The following is a 22841-nucleotide window of genomic DNA, read 5'->3' on the forward strand; positions in this document are numbered from 1 at the left end:
GTCAGTTTTCCCAGTTGTTCCATTGACTTAAATGGAACCACTTAAGTGAGTAATGTTTTATGTGCTTAAATCTTAGCTTCTAGCCCTGAGTTTCTAAAACTTCTTGGAGTAGAGGTTCTGGGAAACATTGTGAAAAATGACTTCAGCTCTTAAGTGTCAAAGTCACTGTTGAAAATGGGCCTTAGGAATGTAAGTCACTTAAATGCTTTATCACAGTTTTTTACCTTTTTGTCTCTTTAACTGGTTTGCAAAGCCCTTAGCATTCTTTTGGTGCTATGCTGCTGCTATTACTAATAAGAACGTAAGAGCTGTCATACTAGACCTGGTCCATTTTCCCCAGTATCCTGTTTCCAACAGTGGCCTGTACCAGAGCTTCATAATTGCCGTTCTGTACACTCCCCCTGGAGTTATCCATATATGTTTTTCACTCCCAGCTCCTGGTCATCAGATGTATAGGATTGTCTTGAGCATGGGGTTGAGTGCTTAATGATCTTGACTAATAGCCATTGATGGACCTATCCTCCATGAACTTAACAAGGTCCTTTTTGAACCTAGTTATGCTTTTGGACATCACAACATCATAGCAATGAGTTCCACAGGTTGGTTGTGCATTATGTGAAAAAGTACTTCCTCGTGTTTGTATTAAACCTGCAGCCTATTTCATGGGGTGACTCCTGGTTTTTGTGTGTATGACAGGGTAAATAGCACTTTCTTTCCCCCACACCATTCATGATTTTAAAGACTTCAATCTCCCCCATATTCCACCAGTTGTCTCTTTTCTAAGCTGAACAGCCCTAATCTTTTAGGGTATGTCTACCCTACGGAATAAGGTCGAATTTATAGAAATCGGTTTTATATATTCGAGTGTGTGTGTCCCCACAGAAAATGCTCTAAGTGCATTAAGTGCATTAACTCGGTGGAGTGCTTCCACAGTACCGAGGCTAGAGTCAACTTCCAGAGTGTTGCACTGTGGATAGCTATCCCACAGTTCCCGCAGTCTCCGCTGCCCATTGGAATTCTGGGTTGAGATCCCAGTGCCTGATGGGGCTAAAACATTGTCGCGGGTGGTTCTGAGTACATATTGTCAGGCCCCCCTTCCCTCCCTCCCTCCGTGAAAGCAACGGAAGACAATCGTTTCGCGCCTTTTTTCCTGAGTTACCTGTGCAGATGCCATACCACGGCAAGCATGGAGCCCGCTCAGCTCACTTTGGCAATTAGGAGCACATTAAACATCACACGCATTATCCAGCAGTATATGCAGCACCAGAACCTGGCAAAACGATACCGGGCGAGGAGGCGACATCAGCGCGGTCACGTGATTGATCAGGACATGGACACAGATTTCTCTGAAAGCATGGGCCCTGCCAATGCATGCATCATGGTGCTAATGGGGCAGGTTCATGCTGTGGAACGCCGATTCTGGGCTCCGGAAACAAGCACAGACTGGTGGGACTGCATAGTGTTGCAGGTCTGGGATGATTCCCAGTGGCTGCGAAACTTTCGCATGCGTAAGGGCACTTTCGTGGAACTTTGTGACTTGCTTTCTCCTGCCCTGAGGCGCATGAATACCAAGATGAGAGCAGCCCTCACAGTTGAGAAGCAAGTGGCAATAGCCCTGTGGAAGCTTGCAACGCCAGACAGCTACCGGTCAGTTGGGAATCAATTTGGAGTGGGCAAATCTACTGTTGGGGCTGCTGTGATGCAAGTAGCCCACGCAATCAAAGATCTGCTGATATCAAGGGTAGTGACCCCGGGAAATGTGCAGGTCATAGTGGATGGCTTTGCTGCAATGGGATTCCCTAACTGTGGTGGGGCCATAGACGAACCCATATCCCTATCTTGGCACCAGAGCACCAAGCCGCCGAATACCTAAACCGCAAGGGGTACTTTTCAATAGTGCTGCAAGCTCTGGTGGATCACAAGGTACATTTCACCAACATCAACATGGGATGGCCGGGAAAGGTACATGACGCTCGCATCTTCAGGAACTCTGGTCTGTTTTTAAAAGCTGCAGGAAGGGACTTACTTCCCAGACCAGAAAATAACTGTTGGGGATGTTGAAATGCCTATATGTATCCTTGGGGACCCAGCCTCCCCCTTAATGCCATGGCTCATGAAGCCGTACACAGGCAGCCTGGACAGTAGTCAGGAGCTGTTCAACTACAGGCTGAGCAAGTGCAGAATGGTGGTAGAATGTGCATTTGGACGTTTAAAGGCACGCTGGCGCAGTTTACTGACTCGCTTAGACCTCAGCGAAACCAATATTCCCACTGTTATTCCTGCTTGCTGTGTGCGCCACAATATCTGTGAGAGTAAGGGGGAGACGTTTATGGCGGGGTGGGAGGTTGAAGCAAATCGCCTGGCTGCTGGTTACGTGCAACCAGACACCAGGGCGGTTAGAAGAGCACAGAAGGGTGCGGTACGCATCAGAGAAGCTTTGAAAACCAGTTTCATGATTGGCCAGGCTACGGTGTGAAAGTTCTCTTTGTTTCTCCTTGATGAAACCCCCGCCCCTTGGTTCACTCTACTTCTCTGTAAGCTAACCACCCTCCCCTCCTCCCTTCGATCACCGCTTGCAGAGGCAATAAAGTCATTGTTGCTTCACATTCATGCATTCTTTATTCATTCATCACACAAATAGGGGGATGACTACCAAGGTAGGCCAGGAGGGGTGGTTGAGAAGGGAAGGAAAATGCCACACAGCACTTTAAAAGTTTACAACTTTAAAATGTATTGAATGCCAGCCTTCTTTTTTTTTGGGCAATCCTTTGTGGCGGAGTGGCTGGTTGGCCGGTGGCCCCCCCACCGCGTTCTTGGGCGTCTGGGTGTGGAGGCTATGGAACTTGGGGAGGAGGGCGGTTGGTTACACGGGCTGTAGTGGCAGTCTGTGCTCCAGCTGCCTTTGCTGCAGCTCAACCATACACTGGAGCATACTGGTTTAGTCCTCCAGCAGCCTCAGCATTGAATCCTGCCTCCTCTCATCACGCTGCTGCCACATTTGAGCTTCAGCCCTGTCTTCAGCCCGCCACCTCTCCTCCCGGTCATTTTGTGCTTTCCTGCACTCTGACATTATTTGCCTCCACACATTCGTCTGTGCTCTGTCAGTGTGGGAGGACAGCATGAGCTCGGAGAACATTTCATCTGGAGTGCATTTTTTTTCTTTCTAAGCTTCACTAGCGTCTGGGAAGGAGAAGATCCTGTGATCATTGAAACACATGCAGCTGGTGGAGGGGAAAAAAAGGGACAGCGGTATTTAAAAACACATTTTATAAAACAGTGGCTACACTCTTTCAGGGTAAACCTTGCTGTTAACATTACATACATAGCACATGTGCTTTTGTTACAAGGTCGCATTTTGCCTCCCCCCACCGCGTGGCTACCCCCTCAACCCTCCCCCCTCCCTGTGGCTAACAGCAGGGAACATTTCTGTTTAGCCACAGGCAAACAGCCCAGCAGGAATGGCTCCTCTGAGTGTCCCCTGAAGAAAAGCACTCTATTTCAACCAGGTGACCATGAATGATATCTCACTCTCCTGAGGATAACACAGAGAGAGAAAGAACGGATGTTGTTTGAACGCCAGCAAACATACACTGCAATGCTTTGTTGTACAATGATTCCCGAGTACGTGTTACTGGCCTGGAGTGGTAAAGTGTCCTACCGTGAAGGATGCAATAAGGCTGCCCTCCCCAGAAACCTTTTGCAAAGGCTTTGGGAGTACATCCAAGAGAGCTGCGAATGCCAGGGCAAAGTAATCCTTTCACATGCTTGCTTTTAAACCATGTATAATATTTTAAAAGGTACACTCACCGGAGGTCCCTTCTCCGCCTGCTGGGTCCAGGAGGCAGCCTTGGGTGGGTTCGGGGGGTACTGGCTCCAGGTCCAGGGTGAGAAACAGTTCCTGGCTGTCGGGAAAACCGGTTTCTCCGCTTGCTTGCTGTGAGCTATCTACAACCTCATCATCATCATCATCTTCGTCCCCAAAACCTGCTTCCGTATTGCCTCCATCTCCATTGAAGGAGTTAAACAACACGGCTGGGGTAGTGGTGGTTGAACCCCCTAAAATGGCATGCAGCTCATCATAGAAGCGGCATGTTTGGAGCTCTGACCCGGAGCGGCCGTTCGCCTCTCTGGTTTTCTGGTAGGCTTGCCTCAGCTCCTTCAGTTTCACGCGGCACTGCTTCGGGTCCCTGTTATGGCCTCTGTCCTTCATGCCCTGGGAGATTTTGACAAAGGTTTTGGCATTTCAAAAACTGGAACGGAGTTCTGATAGCACGGATTCCTCTCCCCATACAGCGATCAGATCCCGTACCTCCCGTTCGGTCCATGCTGGAGCTCTTTTGCGATTCTGGGACTCCATCATGGTCACCTCTGCTGATGAGCTCTGCATGGTCACCTGCAGCTTGCCACGCTGGCCAAACAGGAAATGAGATTCAAAAGTTCACGGGCCTTTTCCTGACTACCTGGCCAGTGCATCTGAGTTGAGAGCGCTGTCCAGAGCGGTCACAATGGAGCACTCTGGGATAGCTCCAGGAGGCCAATACCGTCGAATTGTGTCCACAGTACCCCAAATTCGAGCCGGCAAGGCCGATTTAAGCGCTAATCCACTTGTCAGGGGTGGAGTAAGGAAATCGATTTTAAGAGCCCTTTAAGTCGAAATAAAGGGCTTCATCGTGTGGACGGGTGCAGGTTTACATTGATTTAATGCTGCTAAATTCGACCTAAAGTCCTAGTGTAGACCAGGGCTTAGACTCTCCTTATATAGAAGCCATTCTGTACCCTTGATCATCTTTGTTGTCCTTCTCTGGACCTTTCCCAGTTCCTATGTCCTTCTTGAGACTGGGTGACCAGAATTGGACACAGTATTCAAGGTGCACATGGATTTATATAGTGGCATGATGTTTTCTGTCTTATTTTCCATCCCTTTCATAATAATGCTTGACATACTATTGTATGTCTCTTTGATCACTGCTGCATTTGGAGCAGAAGTTTTCAGAGAACTATCCAGAGTGTCTCCAAGATCTCTCTCTTGGGTGATAACAGCTATTTTAGAACCCATCATATATTTGTGTGGTTTTTTCCCAATGTGCATTACTTTACACATATCTAGATTGAATGTCATCTACGATTTTGTTGCCTAGTCACCCAATTTTGTTAGATTCCTTTGTAATTTCTTGCAATCTGCTTTGGAGTTAACTATCCTGAATAATTTTGTATTGTCTGCAAACTTTGCCGCTTCACTGTTCACCCCTTTTTTCCAGATCATTGACGAATAGGTTGAATAGCACAAGTTTCAGTACAGGTACCTCATTACTACTGTTGATAATACAAAATGGTCAATATAGTCCACTGGTAGAACAGATCAGGAATTATAAACTTAATGTCCTATTTGTATTATTGTAATTGCAAAATATAGGTGTGTTTTATAAACTGTCAATGAATACTTGGTTTTGCTAAACTTATCTCTAAATTGCATGCAGTTGATATAAATCCACCTGTCGACAACACAGATGATACGCAACAGATACAATTGACAAAAGCAACGCTGCTATCAAAACTTCAACAAAACATGGGTATGTTACCTCCAATAAGCCCATTAAGGCAGTCATTTGCTCCCACAATATTGGTAGTATTTTCAGGATGTGAGGATATAGTAAACGGCATAATTTAGTTTACAGTTTAAAGCACAGAGTTAGTAAATGGAGGGAGGGGGGAAGGTGACTTGTTCTTCAGTGGGCTTAAGCCAAAACGTTATGTGCTTGCTAAAAATTCAGAGATTTGCAGCGGGGGGGGGGGGGAGTGTTGTTTGGTTCACTCTTCAAAGGCTCAGTTTTGCAATTTACTCTGTGTGTGTGTGTGTGTATTCGCTGAGCCAAGCAATAGCATGCTTAGTGGCCAAGTGGTGCTTGTGGAGCTGACTGCTGAAGTTGGTTAGCGGACACGTCTCTACAATGTGTATCATTGTTTGCTCTGCCATGCAACTGCAGCTTCGATTGTCTTGAAGACCCCAACGGTGCTAGTTGGCTGCACCAGAGGCCTTTGCCAGTCTGGAATCAGTTAAGAAAGGCCCAGGTCGAAGCCAGGCGGGCGAGCAGTAGGGTCTGTGACAAGGAACTGATTGGTGGTTGATATTAAGCACCAGTCTTCCCGCCACAGGGACTCCGCTATCACGTCCTGGCATGGCAGCCTCGAACACAGTGGGTGTTGTGAGGAAAGATATATAGCTAGTGGGTTAAAAAGGTTGTTGAACAAGGGCAAGCTTGGGTTGGCACATGCCTTCTCAAGCAGCTTACCAGCTGCAGTCTCCCTCCTGATGTGAGGGGGAGCAATGTGGCTCAGAACTGGAAGCCATGGAAGATGAGTTGGTCGGAGACTTCCTGTGATGATGCACATGGTTGAGAGGAGTTGCACATCAACAAGTTTGGTGCTTGCCAATCATCTCCATACTGGTGCACAGTACTTTGCTATTGAGTACGCAATGGCAAGGGCTGAGGTCCTTAGGGTTGGAGCATCTACTCTCTATGAAGAACCTGCCAGTTTGCTGAGAAGGTTGTTGCATGTCTTGACCTTCACTGCTTTCTTGCTCAGGTGGCTTTTGTGTGTCAGTGTTTGGTCAAGGGTCACACCTAAGTAAATTGGATATGCTTCAGCCTCTGGCCATCCATTATAATGTTCAGTTCCCTCTTAATGTTGGCATGTGGAGGTGTAATATGTTAGAGACTATCTTGCTGGTGCTAGAGTGAAGGTGCACCATGTCTTATAGTAGTCGGCCAGCTTTGCAGTATCATTACGCAGGATCTTTTCCAGCTCAGAGAAGGTCAGAGCCTGTAGCCCACAGCAGATGATGTCTGCATAGATGAACTTCTGGACCGGATTGGTGGCACTCTGGCTCTGATCTAGCCATGCACTTAAGATCATACCTTAAGGATGTGAGTAGTCCTGTTGGCATCTGACTCTCATGCTTAAAGTTAAATATGTATGCATGTGCTTTGCTACATCGGGACCAAAGTGTTCAGCATTTTGTCCAAAGTCCATTTTGGATAAAGGCTAAAGCAAATAATGAAATATTGATGGAGCGTTTGTGATATTTGAAAAGAAGCTTTAATCTTGATGAGAAAAACCAATATAGTAGCAGGGATTTTAAATATTACATCAGTAGTCCTTTTTCAAAAATATTTCCCCAGATGGGAGTTGTAGATGATCAGCATATCTCAGAATCAGAACCAGATCCAAGTTCCACAAAACAGATAATAAGGAAAACTTCCCTCAAAACAAGTGGCTGAGGTAGCCCTATTGCCTTCTGGGAAGCCACCATTTTATAACCTCTCTTTTGACAATTAAGAAAGAGTGAGAGCAGGCAAGTGGCTTCTTCCAAGGTGCATTGTATGAATATATGAATGAGCTCATAGCAGTGCTGATGCAGCTATCGCTATGCTGCTTGCAAGGATGAGCTGTGCTACCTTGGTAATGAATTCCAGCCGTCATAGAAGTCTTTCCTCAATCAACATTGCATTATAGTCCCTGGTGCAGACATCAAGCTGGTGAGCAAAGAAATTGTAGTAAATCTTGATGAAAATCTTTCTTTTTTAAAATGTGGATTTATGCTTGATATTTGATTAGTCAGTAGAACAACTACAACACCAACTTAAAGCCTACGTATCATTACATTTGTTTTATTTAATATTTTTACAAGTAACACCTACGTTTTCTGTAAATTGGAGATTAAAAATATATATATTTTGTTTGCTTGCTTGTTTTACTTTGTGCATATGACAGTCCTTTCCTCTCAACACTTAGCCAGTTTTGCCCTGCTCATGTTTGTGTATCTCCTGCATATCAACACTGGGGAGAAACATTTTAAAACCATAGGAAAATGTGATCGTAAAACTACAAAAACTGACCATGGGACTTGGGGCAAATGCAGTATCTGAAACAACATTTAATTCATGTATTGGAATTATTTAATTTGTTTGTGCCCCTTTTATCCATAACTTTTAATCTGAGAGTCAGTTTGGTATCATCAAGCCATAACGTAGAGTTAATGCATTAGGCTTTTGGTGACTTGGCCCATAAGAGTAGAGTTTATGATTAATTGAATCTCTGAAGAACTTTGCACTTTGAAAAATTATTTATGTAGATTGTCTTATAAAATGAATTTCTATGACTAACAATATAATCTGATGTTTAGGCATTGTAGTGCTACTCAGCAATGTTAAAAATGACTCTTATTGTTCCCACTCTTCCTTTTCTTCACACCCCGCCTTGCGGTGATTGTACTCTCCTCTTCACTCATGGAAGTATTTTTTCCTTTGTCGTTTTAGGTGTAGCAATAGCAGCTGCAGTTGCAATCTTTGCAGTAACCTTCTCCTTTAATTACTTCAGTGACTAGACTCCAAGCAAAAGAAGCAGTCTAATCATCATGGGAACACTGACCAATATTCACATTAATACAAGGTGGAAGCGTCAAAGATTTCATATGTTAGCAACTAAACATGTTGCCTAAAATACACCAGTTAGGTGTGTTCTAATTGTAGTGATCTATTCATCTTATTTCAACATGCAAATACTGTAGGTGGATCAGATATCCAGGAAACTAAAGGTATATATCATTGATGGAAATTGCCTGTAAAATAGCATTATTTTCCAGGAAGAATTGTTTAAAAAAAGAAGAAAAAAAAAACAAACCCTTTTCCCAGCTACTTGATTACAATTTCATTGTTAAAAGCTTAACTGTATTTTTCAAGAGACATTTTCAAGGTTGCTGGATCTTAACGTTTGCCCTTTTGTAATTATTTACTATGACAGGTCTTGCCTTAAGGAATCCTTTAACATTGATATAGGCTAAAGTGCTGTTAAGTATTTAAAAAAAAAAAAAAAAAAAAAAGACAAGGATTGAAACCCTGGCCCCACTGTAGTCAGTGGCAAAACCCTGATTTCAGTGGCACCAGAATTTCACTCCATATATTCTTTTTGTTACAGCACGTGCATCCAGTGGCGTAGCTAGGCGGAGCGAACAGGGGCAGCGGACATTAAAAAAGGTGCCAACCGCTTGTACTCAGTGGGTGGCACTTCGGGTCCTCGGCAGCACTGAAGGCCGAAATGCTGCCAAGGACCCGGAGCGCGTGAAGGCCCCCGCCGAGCCGGAAACCCAGAGCACCACCGGGTGATTAAAATTAAAAAAGGCGCCTATAAATTAAACAGGCGCCACTTGTGCTCAGAGGGCAAACAGCCGCTCCCCCCTGCTATGCTACTGTGTGCATCAGGTTGGTTAACTGATGTAATGAATATGCAAATAGTTTGTAGCAGCCCCAAAATCCTATTTTAGGCCAACACACACTATATAAATATCTTAGCTCAAGCATCATAAACAGAAATTAATGAAATAATTAAACCTCTAAGATGTATGGCGAATTTATATATGCTTCCTTTTTCATCATGATCTGACTTATCCATCCAATCCTGATTGACTCAATTCCCCTCTTTCCGTTAAGAAAGATATATCTGATAATTCCCCAGATATTCAAATCCCAAATATGCAGACAGGCATAAATAATTTTATAAGTTTTTAGAGGCTGATAAATAATTAAGGTTTTTAAGATATGAATAAGAGAGGTAAGTCTATGCTATCTTTAAAGTATATTATTGCTTTCCCCTAAGGAAAAATGTTTGACACAAGGTTAACAAATATCACTTTTATACAAAAGTTGTTGGCATTCATGTAGTTCGAGTTACTATATAAACTGATATGTACCAGATTGAACGGTATTTAACCTTTGTAACTACAGCTTAATGAGTTTATATGCAAAGGTACTGAAATTGCAGGAAGAAATCGGAAAGCTTTGAGCCTACAGCATAATCAAGCATAAAATATTAGAAAACTTTGAATAAAAGGTAACTTGCAAATGAAATAATGTTAAAATTCCTCGCTTGTTCATTTGATTTTTATATTCTGGAAACAATAAACCCAGTAAAAGAAAAATTTGATGTTCAGATTTGTACAATTACTGCTGTGTTGCTAAAGATCAAGAAAAGCTTAGACTGACTCTTAGACTAAACGGCAGCTATAAAAAGCATTGTCTTCATTAAGCATTAGTAACACACCAAATTTGAACATTATAGGAATTCTTTTTAATTGTTGGCCAAAGGCTAAATTTCAGACTTGGAGCATTGTTGAGGCCTGTATTAGGCAGTGGTGGCCTCTCTGATGTACTCTCTTTTTCTTCTCACTGCATTGTTTGAATGGAGCAACTTGAAGGGCGAAGAAGAAAACAAGGCCCCTTATAGCAAAGTGCAGGGATGCCCTCCTGCAGCAAATTTATTTAGCAAATATGTGCTATTTGACATAAATCTGATGGATTCATCAGATGCAAAATAGAATTATGACAAAGTATCTTCTTAATGAGCCAGGGACAAATCAATAATGGCAGGAATGGTTCAGCAATCTCAAGACTTTTTGAAATTTAAAAACTGCTCCTCACAAGTCTGTTCCCTGTCTCCTGAGAGAATGGTAGGAAGAAGTCAGCCTGTCCTCCTAGTTATGAGTAGGTACTTTATTCCTTCCTCACTTCTGGCTGCTAAAAGAAGGTGGACCTTAACTTAGGTACCAAAGTCCATCTCTCTTTCTCCCCTGGGTGTCTCAGTTGAGAACATAGTGGAGGCACTCAAGAAAGGAAAAGAGTGACTGCCAGGGCATTCTCTAGTAGGGGTCCTTGACTATGGCATTTGATTTCTCACCTACCAAAAATAAATCTCATGGTCGGCCAGAGCCCAGGTTTGTTACTAAGGAGCTGGATGTGTGTATTTTTGGGATAAGTCATATTGCAAAGGTTAATTCTTTTAAAATAGTAATCTGTGAAATATGTTAATTGTTGACCGGCTGGTATTGTGATGACTTATTTAAAATGCTATATTTTGACCAAAAAAGAAAGAGGTGATCTTTTCTGAATACTTATTAAAACTAGGCAATGTGAAAATATTTTATTACTGTTCTTATTGTGTATATGTATAAACAAGTCTGCTCCATACCTGTCATAACTGCTCATTTACATGCTTTGTACGTTGTTCTCATCCACGTTTGTTAGTATTTTGCCTACCTAGATGGTGAACTCTGAGACTGGTAAACTGTTATTGCATGTGAAATGCCAAACAAAGCTTTAGTGAGTAATTAATAAATGTTCCTCACAAACATCTGTCTGAGGTATACAAGTAAGTCTACCCCCTTTTTTACATGTGGGGAAATTGAGCCTGACACACCACAAGGAGTCAATATTGGAGGTGGGATTAGAATTAGTGAGTTCATGGCTCCTGTTTTTCTACTCAGATCAACCCTTTCTCCTTAACTCTGTCACCATGCTTTCTATTAGGGCATGTCTACACTAGGAGCACTTTACCAGTATAAGAAAACTGGTATAGTGTACAGGCAAAGTGTTTCTTTGAGTCCCGCCACTTCCTTTTTGCCCCCCCACCCCCACCCTGAGCAAAACAGATTATACCAGTAAAAGTGTGGTTTTGCTGATATAACTGCATATGCCCTAGGGGCTTCAACATAGCAGTGCCCAGCCAGTCTGGGATCACATCTCTTCATGTCCCTTACTGACCTAGCGAAGTCTAGTCAGAGCATTTAAATAATTCTTTATAGACTTTGAAGTTCACATCTCTCCTGCACCTAAAAAAACTAAATTGCAACTCTGTCACTTTCCCCCATCAATTTGTTACCTTTATCCCACACAAATTTTGTGTGTAAATCCTCTTTTATTTTTTCAGAATTGTGAAGGATTAAAGAATATGGTGAAGAATTCAAATAATTCAGTCGTATGAAGAGTTTCCTGTACCAGTAATGTTCTCCTTGGTACCATAGGTTGAGGGATATGAGCAGTATTGTGATTTAGGATTTTACTGAAGTTGTTTAGTGAAAATGCATTTATTGAAGGTTAATTCTGAAAATAATGAAGCAATAGATCATGTACTCTAGGGAATAATCATGCAGTGGCAGGGATAGGTGGCTATTTCTGTATCAAGGTTTTGTTCTTTGGGATTTCTTGTACTCCAGATCTGCCTCAAATTAACATGGCCAGTGCAGCCTTTTGAAAGTAATATTTCAAATGAATAATAAAAGGAGTGCTCCATTTTGGGGAAAAAAAATCCATATCTGAAATTGGTGAAGTATGAGGTCAAAGGATTGTTTCTGAAAAAAATGAAGCACCCCCTCTCTCTTTATAAAAGTGAATTTGTTATTAAGTTCAAAATTTCTAATGTGCCTTCATATGTGCACCCAGACATACTAATGTTTATCTTCAGTTGGGAATGTCTAAGACATAATTATTCTCTGCTCATTTATTTTCAGAATCCAGCCATTAAAAATGAGGTGGGGAAGTAGAAAGCCTCAGAATATGGCATTTGAGGATATCACAGTCTCATTCAGCAGAGGAGTATTTTATTGAGCCAAGAACTCGCTTTATTATGCAACATTCCAATAGTGGCTCTGCAATCTGGCTGCCAGCCGCCACTTGTAGCATAATTCAGAGTTTAGCCATATTTGCTGTTCCATGGATGCTTGGAAGTGGACCATATTTTATCCACATGTTTATTTCTTATTTAATACATCACCTAGATTTGTTTTATTTTATGCAGAGAGTGCTGACAATGTGCTTGGTGTTGTCAGATGAATTATTTTAATAAAAGTGTGCATAATGGATTTAGCAAAGCCTGACTCATATGTTTAAGATTTGGGAGTGGACACTGAGGAATTGAAATAGCCTAAGGTGAAACACCAGGTATAATGCAAGGCTAACTCTGAAGTTTTTTTCTTTCTTTCTGAGCAATGGGCAGGGAAAACCTAATACTTTGCTCCTTGACGAATGAATGGAAGTAAATTAATAAAAACCTCTCCAACAAACATTGCGAATTCAGTTAACATCTCCACAAGAACTGAGCCCAGCAAACATCCTGCCCTTAGGAAACCATGGGTGAAGTAAGAAACAGACCTTGCCTGCCTCTCTGTGGGCTATCTGCAACTCTCACTACGGAAAGGTGGAATGTGATCTGAGAACTGTGGGGACAAGGGAAGGGAGATTGCTTAGCTTTTTAGCATTAACGCTACAATTGCCTTACTAACTATAGTAGCCTAAGAAACCAGGGAAATGGGCATTTTTAAAAAGAGGAAGAAGTCAGGACTGAGAATAAAACAAAAATGATAGGGAACCACTAATAAATAGTCTCCCTATCTCTCTCTCTCTCTCTCTCTCTCTCTCTCTGTCATGCCTACGCCCTTGCAAGATCTAATCTTTCACTATGAGGCATATAGTATTTCTGAAGGATCCAGTTGAAATATGAGGTCCCCCTCACTTGAATTATAATGAAGATTTTCAGGTGAGACCTACATATTAATTTGCTTGTCTCCACTGATATATCTGGAAAAAAAAATCTAGTAATAAGCCCTCAGTTGGAACTGCTGGGTGTTCCACACTTACGAAAACCTGGCCAATTATTGTACGGAGGTATGTACGTTTAGGCACTGCAGGTTTGAAAACCTTGGTCCACACTCCTATATAAATCTTTTATTTATTTTCCTTGCCTGTCACATACTAATCTTCGTTGGTTTGGCAGTTTTGCTTTAAATATAGTGGCTTCAAATTATTGTACATTATATAGCTGTTGGCTGAATTTTATGCTAAAGTACATGGATAACTACTGAAATCAACAAAGTTAAACTGGTGAAACCTAGAGAAGAACTTAGGCCTCAGAGGACTTGTGTATGCTAGGATCCATAATTTTCCACTGGTACAGATGTACTGCTTATGGCAGGGCTGAGTGATACAACAGTCATAATGCCTGAGCTCTGTCTACACTAGCGTCTACTATTGCTCACTCCAGTGGGGTGACACCAGATGTGAATTACAGGTCCCATTTTTACCAGTGTGTACACACAGCCAAAGATGCTAGTCTTATTTCCCCTGATCCAAAGCCTATTGAAGCAAATGGACGGATTCCCGTTGAATTCAGTGGATTTCAGATTGGGGTTATAGATAGCGAGAAGTTTTGTTCCATGGGTTCATCAAACCTTTTACTCTTTGTCATTCAAGAATCTTGTATGCAATGATTTACAATATGTGACTCAAATCCTGCCTCTCAGTGAGTCTTTCTTTCCTGGATAAATGTTGATTAATGCTGTGATCAAAGCTTTGCTTTTAAGTTTGGTAAGTCATGATCACCTTCTGTGGAGTGTTGTTGCTAGTACTATTTGGGTGCTGCATTGACACCACATGGATGTTTCATTGTGATATTTAGGGGTTAAAGGAATCCTCAGGAAAATCCTGCTGAAGCACTCGTGATCTGCCTCTTAAGTTGAAATGTGGTGGTTTATTTCCTATAGCCAGCTATAGACGCAGCTTCTGACTTATTTTATATTTTATTTTTTGTGTTGGATGGGAGGGGAAAGCAGCGTGCTGCTTCATCAGAAATGATCATTTCCTTCCCTTTTACGTTCTCTCTCCTCTGTGCCACAGATCAGTATTTTGTTCATTTCCCTCTCACCACCACTCTGCATGGGATAATAATTATTCACCTCATGCTACAGCTAAAGAGGAAAGAGCCCAATACCTGGTGGTAATTGTTTGCCCCTTCAAGTGGCAACTGTTCCAAAAAACCACACCAAGCCCCTACTCACTGGAATAGAAATGTTACATAAGATCAGCTGGATTACTTTTAGCTAGGGATGGAAATGTGAGGGGGCAGAGAACAGAAAGGGGCTGCTTTGAAAGAGCCACGTGCTGCCTGCATTATTACACCAAGCACCATAGTGGAGGATTTGACTAATGTAAAATACCAACTATACTTGACAATTCTTGGAGAATTCATGTCTCAGCATTGTCATTTTAAGTTCTAGGTTGAAAAGAAAATTATCAATCATTTTATAGTGTGAAATAGTCTAAATAGTTTAGATTGAGACGGGAGTGCAAGTGGATTTATGTTTGAAAGTTAGGGAACCATCACTTATTTATATAGTTCATGAATCTCATCTTGTGTGCTAAGTGTTTTATCTGTCTATCAATATGTGTAATGCACTTACATGCTGCTTTCTCTGTTTAGCTCCCTCCCTCCTTTTGAAATGAAGTCTGCTTTTTGCCTGCTGGCTTGCAATGAATATTACCAGAAAGCATGTCTAATGGCAAAGTGGGTTTTCAAGTTACCTAAACCAGGCATAAGCCCCATTTGAATGTCTTTTATTTTAAAAAGGAACATATTTTAAGTTTGAAGTTCAAAATAAGTTTAAAAAGGATATGTTTTGCAAACCTCCATATTGTATTGCTCTATAGGCAAATGGTGTCACTTTTCAGAGTAACAGCCGTGTTAGCCTGTATTCGCAAAAAGAAAAGGAGTACTTGTGGCACCTTAGAGACTAACCAATTTATTTGAGCATAAGCTTTCGTGAGCCACAGCTCACTTCATCGGGTGTCACTTTGAATTCATATGTAACGTTTTTCTGGATGATTGCAAGTAAGAAAAAAATATATTCAAACAGTAAAAAATCAAGGAGTTGATATTGGAGTTGTGCCAATGAATGTTCTGCATGTGGCTGGGGCACTAAGATTAGGAGGATTAATGGACATCTACGTGCTCAGCTCCCATCAAAAATCAATTGGAATTCTGCACATGGAGCATTTGATCTGACCTTGACCATAAAGGGAAACTTACTAGTCTAGTTTTGTTGTCCATCATGAATAAAATTCAAAAAGCTAGCAAACAGTAGCAATGGTGAAATGTAAGCTAGATAAATGTGTAAGTCTTAATAACCTAAGGTGGTGTCAGTAACGTTCAAACTACTCGGCCTCAAACCATGCCAATGAGTAATATCAAAATGTGACAAATGGGCAACTTGTGTTTCATTGTATTTTGTGCCATAATTGACGTTCTTAAGTGGTTTTAACTATAAAACATAAGGAACTTTTCTCAGTGAAAGAGAACAAATCGTTCAGTGCATTGACCCTGCATTCCTTTAGTCCAAACAGCCTCTTTGTTCCCCACATATCCCATTTTAATAACATGTTTCAAAATTTGAGTTTGGTGAACTTTTTTGCTAACGAGTTGGAAACCTTTCTGGTAGTTCCTCATAAGGATCATTAAGGTACATTTTATGAATGACTTTCATATTTGTTATTGAAGTTTTGGTTCCTTGTTAAGCTTTATTCATATTAATTACATAAACACAAAATATAATTGCTCAGGAATCACAAATGTTTTAACTAAGCAACATCAATGGTCGGAACGTGCTACAACACCATCCTGGAAAGCAGCTGATTAACCTCTTTGTTAATGCAAACTTTAAGCATCTGTGATGTTTTCTCAAGAAGAGAGATTGTTTCAGCAATGAGCTAATCCATATTTTCACAATTATTAAAAGTTAAATACAAAGCCACATATTTAACACTGTGCCCTATATTTCTTATGTATGTAATTTGTGAACATTCACAGCCCAGATACTGATTTATCTTTAACGTTTTTGGGTGAAATTCTGGCCCCACTGAAATAAGTGGGAGTTTTGCAAGTGACTTCAAACAGGTGATGATCTTGCATATAGTCCTGTCCTTGCTGTAGATGTGTAGGGTGGTTTTTTAATTTTTTCACAAACTACTCCTGAGGGCATTTTGCACCAAAAAATTAAAAATTCTGCATTTTATTTGTTAAATAAATGTGGCGGCTCAGCATGGCATTGAGAAGCACAGAACACTGGCTGCACAGAGGGGGGAGATCACTCTGCAGCTCCCCCTAGAATATGGACTCAGCAGTGAGGCTGCACCCAACCCTCATGCAGCGCAAGGACCAGGCCTGCCCTAGAAACACCCCAGGGCCCTGCCCCTCTGTGCCAGATGCAGACAGGGTCCAAGTGTGGAGGGGTGTAGTGTGGGGGGTCCAATTGCGGGTTGAGAGGGTTGGGGGGGGGCAATCTGGGTGTGGGCAGCTCCCTGGGGGATCTGTGTGCAGGGGGGATCTGGCTGCACAGGTGCTTGTTGGGGGGTTCTGGGTGCAATGGTAATGGGATGCTGCAGGGGGGGTCCAGGTGAAGGTGGTTGGGGCTCAGCCGGGGGGTCATGGTGTGGGAGGGATAGAGCTTGGTAGAGAGGTCTGGGAGGCTGTGGAGGAATCCAGATGTTGGGAGAGTGTGGCTTAGTGGGGTGGGGATCCAGTTGCAGCTGGTTGGCTCTCATGGTGGTGGGAATCCTGGTACGGGTGGCTCATTGGGGTGGTATCAGGGAAGTGGGGCTTGTCAGGAGGGGTTCTGGGTCTGGGGGTGGGGTGAGGTTCTGTGGGAGGGTCTGGTGCATGGGGGTTGGGTAGATGGGGGACCTCCCCCTCTACAGTGATCCTTCACCCTGCAGCTGAGGAGTGATGGGTGCAGGAAGCGCTGGGGGTGGAGTTTGCAGAGCTTCCTACAGCCTGGGAAGAAATTTGAGAGTGGGTCTGACCCAGCCCCGGAGGCCATGCAGGGGAAGAGGAAGTCCTGTCCTGTCCTCCCCAGCCCAGCCAGGACTAGCAGCTGAAACTGGCACAGGGTAGGAGCCACCAACTGGGTCTTCCCCAGTCCTGCCCCACAATGATTTACCTCTCTGCCAGCTGCCCTGGTCACCTGAAACATACTACGGGGGGGGGGGGAATTGCGTGACTGCTCTTGTGGCTTCCCCCTCAGAAAGCAATTTTTCTGTGGGGAAGCAAAAAAAAAATCTGCAGTGACATAAATTCTGCACATGGGCATTGGTGCAGAATTCCCACAGGAGTTACATACACTGAAGAAGGAGTTTAGAAGGGCCTGATTCTGTTCTGACATTAGATGCTAACCTTCTTTTGGCTTTAATGGGCCCAGGATTGGCCTAAATTACCTTTTAAGACCTGTGTCTAATTTAAAACCTATTACTGTCACCTGCATTTTCTCCTAATTTTGTTATTAGTGGAGATTGCATAGGAACAAATATGTACAGGCCTGTTAGATGTGCTTTAAATAAAGTTCACATACTGACAGTTAAGAAATATTCATATATGTATATCTTATGTATAAAGTTAATGAGCGCACACAGGCTTCTCTAAACAATCATGGGTTCTGCTGAGATCCAATTGCAATATATGGAGAAATAGGAGATAATGAAGGGCTATATCCCTCTCTAATTATTCAATATCTTGATCATCTGTATTGCCATTTCCAAGTGCTGGAATCTCCTTTTCGGGTAGCAGCCCATACTCATGTAGGAAAGATTCCACATCCACAGCAAAAAATTCCTCCCTGAAGTGTTCAGTAATGCTAATAAAATTGCTCAGAAGCTCCCCACCCTTGTAGACAAGCAAGGTTGGGAGCACATCAGTTGAGAAACGGTCTCCAGCACCTGTGTTAGATGCCTTTATCTTACAGAATCTCATTGTGGAGTATTCTGCAGCAAGGCAAGTTAAGCTGTTGTTTAGCGCCTCGCAGCCCTTGATGCCATCTTCGTAAATGTGAACGATGACCAGGACGGTTTTTCGCTCTTTCTCAATGACTTCCAGGAACTGTTCCCCATTTTGGAGCTCATACAGATAGCCATATCTGGGCCCAAAGCTCAGCCTCTGATGCATATCCTGCATGCAGCGTTTGCGGTATTTTTGTAGGCAGCTTTCATCCTCTTGCTCATCATGGATGAGCTCATACTCCTGCATACTCATCTGTGAATATTAAGAGAGCATTATATTACTGAATGGATCTATATATTCACTGAACAAGGAAGGGAACAAGATGTTGCCTGTGGAACCCCACATAAGACCCTTGGGTAGAAGAATAATTGTGCAAAACTGCCCTTTGGGGAATCTTGGAGAGAGGAATTAAGCCATTGAATGGAAACCCCATCTCTCTTTACTTGGGTGTACACGTGAATGGTACTGAAGGCAACTGACATATCTAATAATATCAGCAAGGACACACTGGGTGAAATCCTGGCCCCACTAAAGTCAGTGGGAGTTCTGCCAGTGACTTCAATAGGGTAAGAATGTCACCCCTGTCTTTATCTATTTTCAGGGGGAAATAATTTACCAAGGCAATCAGAACAGTCTCTGCATGGTACCCATATTGACAAGAGTGAAAAAAATCTGAGACAGCTAGATACCATGAGAATTATCTCACCACAGTCTTCTCATTAACCTTAATTGAGGGTAGAAGATTCAGCACTGGTCAACAGTTGGCCAGATTGTCTGTCAGGATCAAGTGGTGTGTTCTATTTCATGTGCGTTTTGAGTCAGTTACTTCCATCTTTCTACTAAGTAGTTCTTTACTCTGTGAGTAGTCTCATTTTCTTCAGTGGGACTACTTGCAATGCAAAATACTACTCAGTGTGGGCAAGAATAGCATAATCTGCCCCTTCATGATCTCTCTGTATTTTATTTATAATAATTCAAATGCCTTGTAGCTTTCAATAGGCCCCAAGTTAAATTTTGGCAACTAATGCTAACATGTATCACACACAGTCCTTCTCACGTTCAACATACTTTATAAACATTGACTTCACAATGTCACTTTGAGGTAGTTCAGTATTGTTCCAATTTGCAGCTGAGGAAAACTGAGATGGAGATGTTAAGTGATTTGTACAAGGACACAAAGGAAGTTGGAACCAGTGGCAATTAAATTCAGTAGTTTCTGGCTTCTCCTGTGCTTATACCACATTTTTCTTGTTTTCATGTTTTGTACAGAATCATTAATTCACTTATGTTTTCTTTTCTCTTGTTACCTTACGACTAAATCTCTCTCTGGTGTCTTTATCATCTTTACTGAGAGATCTGTGTGGTGAAGACATTTGTCTGAGGATCTCTTTCTTGCTCAAAGGAAGGGAATCTCTGTCTTCACTTTCTAATTTAAACTTTCTCCAGTCATTGATCACACCTTTGGGCCCTAGGAGAGATAAAGATCCGTAATTATGTGGTTTTGTTAGTTTCAGAAAGACAGTATCTTTGAACACAGGGCATATTTTAAAGACTTTATACACACTGCAAAACAAGAGGTCATAACACTGAGACTTTATAGCCCATATCTATGCCATTGAAATGTATGTCTCAGTCAATGCTGAAATATTTCTGATTACAGAACTAAAATCAAATCCTACTCTCTAGAGCTGGTTGATTAAACAGTAAAACATTTTGCAAAAAATATTTTGAAAATATTACTGGTTCAAAATGTCAAATGGTTCCAAAATGTCAAATGGTTCCAAAAACTGCATCTATAGCTAGCTGAAAAAAATATCATAGGAAAACTTGTTAAATTTTCAGGGTGGTATGTGGTGGTTGTTCAGTGAAATTTGAACTTGCACCAAAAATTCAAAAATGTCAAGCATTCTCCCTTCAGAGCTAAACTGCTAGTTGGTGGGGTCTTTTTGCATTCGGTGAGTGTGTTGCTTTATAATTGTGAATTAAACAATTAACTTCATGAGCTTTGAGAGCAAAGACTCCAAATACCATATTAAAGAGCCACACGTAAAAAGAGAGCATTTGCCACCCAATAAGATGGGAAAAAGATCTAGGCTAAACATTTCCAAAAACAGGAACCAACAATTAGGAGTCTAAATAAATGCCCTGAATTCCAAAAGTGGTGAGCACCCAGAAACTCCTAATATCTCAATGGATGATCTTGAGTGCTCAGCACATTTGAAATTCAGGTTACTATATCCCTGTTAGGCTTCTAACTTTAGGGTCCTTTTTTGAAATCTCAGCCCAGGTCAACAGTGCTGATTTGGGAAGGAATTGTAAGAAGAGGTGTTGCAAGGGGTAGGGCTGAAGGAAAGTACATAGGAACATCTGGGGCAGAGAGAAAAACGAGCTGTTTAGAACATATGTTTCCATGCTCCCTGAGTACAGTGACAGCACTCACATAAACAATAGTCAGTAGACACTGGAAAAAGAAAAGAAGAATGGATCCAACCAAAGATGGCTTAAAGTTTTTAATGTATATATTATGCTATGACAGAAGGGCTTGTGGATGAATTTTTACCAAAGAGTTCTCCTCCAAACAAATTGAGAGCTTTAAGATTTCACTTTACACTTTTGCTTGTCACACTAGGAGGCATTAATGTCTCTGGCAAAGACATATGGGAAGCAAGATTCCCAGATTTCGTCATTTTTGACTGAAAACTTATAACCCAGTGCAAGTGGGTTACAGCTGTTTTCAGTATAAAGGAGATCGTTAATGACTGAGGCAAAGTAGCCTACATCAAATTTGCACTGAACAACGCCACTGCTGCTTTGGTGTCCAGTGCAGCCATTTGCTTCAAGCACCAATAAGGCTGGATCTGAATTCAACCCTGCGTAACCTGTCCAGTCAAGGGGGGGGGGGTGTGAATTAGTCATAAAAATGTTTTCATTGGATCCTGGGTATACCTGAATATACCTGTGCAAGGCATTCTGAATTCCAGTCAGCAAATTAAAATTACAGGCTTCCACATGGATTAATTTTTAACAATGTCCCTTAACTTTATTTCTTTACCTGTATGTGTAGCCTGCCCTTCAAAATCTTGTTCCAAACTGGCACTCTTTTGCTCTTCCATAACTGTCACTCAATTGGCTAAAACGACAGAGTCAACACAGAAAATAATGAATAACATGACAGATGAGTTGTAAGTTTTACAGCTGGTTATAGTACAATGTATAATTTCCTGCTGCTTTTAGATATCAGTGCAGCTCCAAGTCGGTAATTAAAGCGTATGCAATCTTAATTTAATTATAGTTCTCTTAACCTCATAAAAAGCAATTAGGGCAACATATCAGTCTGCATTATTAAAAGTGTCTGAACCCAGGCTAATTTAAAATATGAGGGTGTTCCTTTTCCTAAATCTTATGGTGTCCCATAAATCAGCAGGAAATATGAGTAATCTAGAGAAGAACAGAGGTAGTAAAATTTGCTGGAATTATACTCATTGCAAATTTGTCCCATTTTTTGTTTGAAAACCATTCAGTAACGGATCCTGATTCCTACAATCATATTTATTTTCTGAATTATTCACCAAATAGCTCCTATGCAATACATTCTCCATCCTGCACTTTCAGAGTTTATTAGAGACGACTGAGCCAAACCCTCAATACCTTGTGTCTGTACCGATATCTCTTAAATATCCAGGGCTAGATCCTCTGACCTGGCAGGGCTGCACTTGTTGCATGCAGGGAAAGATGAGGCAAAGGTGGCTTTAAGCCACTTTTATGCTCCCTCAATCATGGAGCTGTCAGGGGACCTGGCTGGTTCCTGCTGTAAATTAAAGCCGCTTCAGGGGCCATATGGTCAGCTGGGAATCAGTGAGGTAACCTAGCAATGTCTCTTCCCCCATGTCATGTCCCCTGAACTTGGTTGTGTGTGTGTGTGTGTGTAGAGGAGCACTATGATCACTCTCTTCCATGCAAGGATTCTCCTTTCCATGGAGAATTCTCAGACAGATACGCTGACTTTACGACTACTTTGCACTGCCAGAGTGGTACAAGGTGACTGGATAAGACTGGGGCATTGGGTTGCAAAATGAGCTGATCTGGGCAGTATAATTTCTTTTTTTTCCTGAAAGGCAAAACTTTTTTTTTTAACAGAAATGTTGTGACTTTTGTGAGCACTGAGAACCTACTAGCACTTTTACATAGGAATAGTAAAGGTACCAATTCCTAATTCATCTGTTTACTTACCCAATGCTGACAAGACATATTATTCAACCTAATTGCTACTATGTGCTTTGAGGTGAACCTTTTCATCTTCCCTCTAGTAGAAACATCATACATTGCACCCTTCTGTTCAAAAACTGTAAATGGAGTTTGAGTTATAAGCATTTTCCACATAAAAGACCAATGTCAGAAACTCAGAGAAATGA

The 22841-nt window shown here is 41.9% G+C and overlaps 2 protein-coding genes across 4 annotated transcripts in view; one reads left to right on the top strand and one right to left on the bottom strand.

Moving 5' to 3' along the window:
- The window catches only part of ODR4 (odr-4 GPCR localization factor homolog), a 36519-nt gene extending 23823 nt beyond the window's left edge, over positions 1-12696 (top strand). For 2 of the 3 annotated variants that reach the window (XM_084637154.1, XM_084637155.1), the window contains exons 13-14: positions 5478-5570; positions 8319-10970. In XM_084637154.1, coding sequence (XP_084493280.1) covers positions 5478-5570; positions 8319-8386 — 161 coding nt within the window. In that variant the 3' untranslated portion in view covers positions 8387-10970. Of the gene's footprint in view, positions 1-5477; positions 5571-8318; positions 10971-12340 lie in introns of those variants that run through there. The other variant, XR_014712719.1, reaches the window with a different exon arrangement.
- Positions 12697-18153: 5457 nt separating this feature from the next.
- On the bottom strand, positions 18154-21542 carry PDC (phosducin; the record flags this gene model as incomplete). Its single annotated transcript, XM_084637504.1, has 3 exons — positions 18154-18681; positions 19737-19897; positions 21482-21542. 3 exons carry the CDS (start codon positions 21540-21542, stop codon positions 18154-18156), a joined length of 750 nt encoding a protein of 249 aa, XP_084493630.1.
- Positions 21543-22841: the final 1299 nt, after the last annotated feature.

The sequence above is a fragment of the Lepidochelys olivacea genome (assembly GCF_965140295.1).
Source record: "Lepidochelys olivacea isolate rLepOli2 genome assembly, chromosome: 8".
In the NCBI taxonomy this organism is placed as follows: domain Eukaryota; kingdom Metazoa; phylum Chordata; order Testudines; family Cheloniidae; genus Lepidochelys; species Lepidochelys olivacea.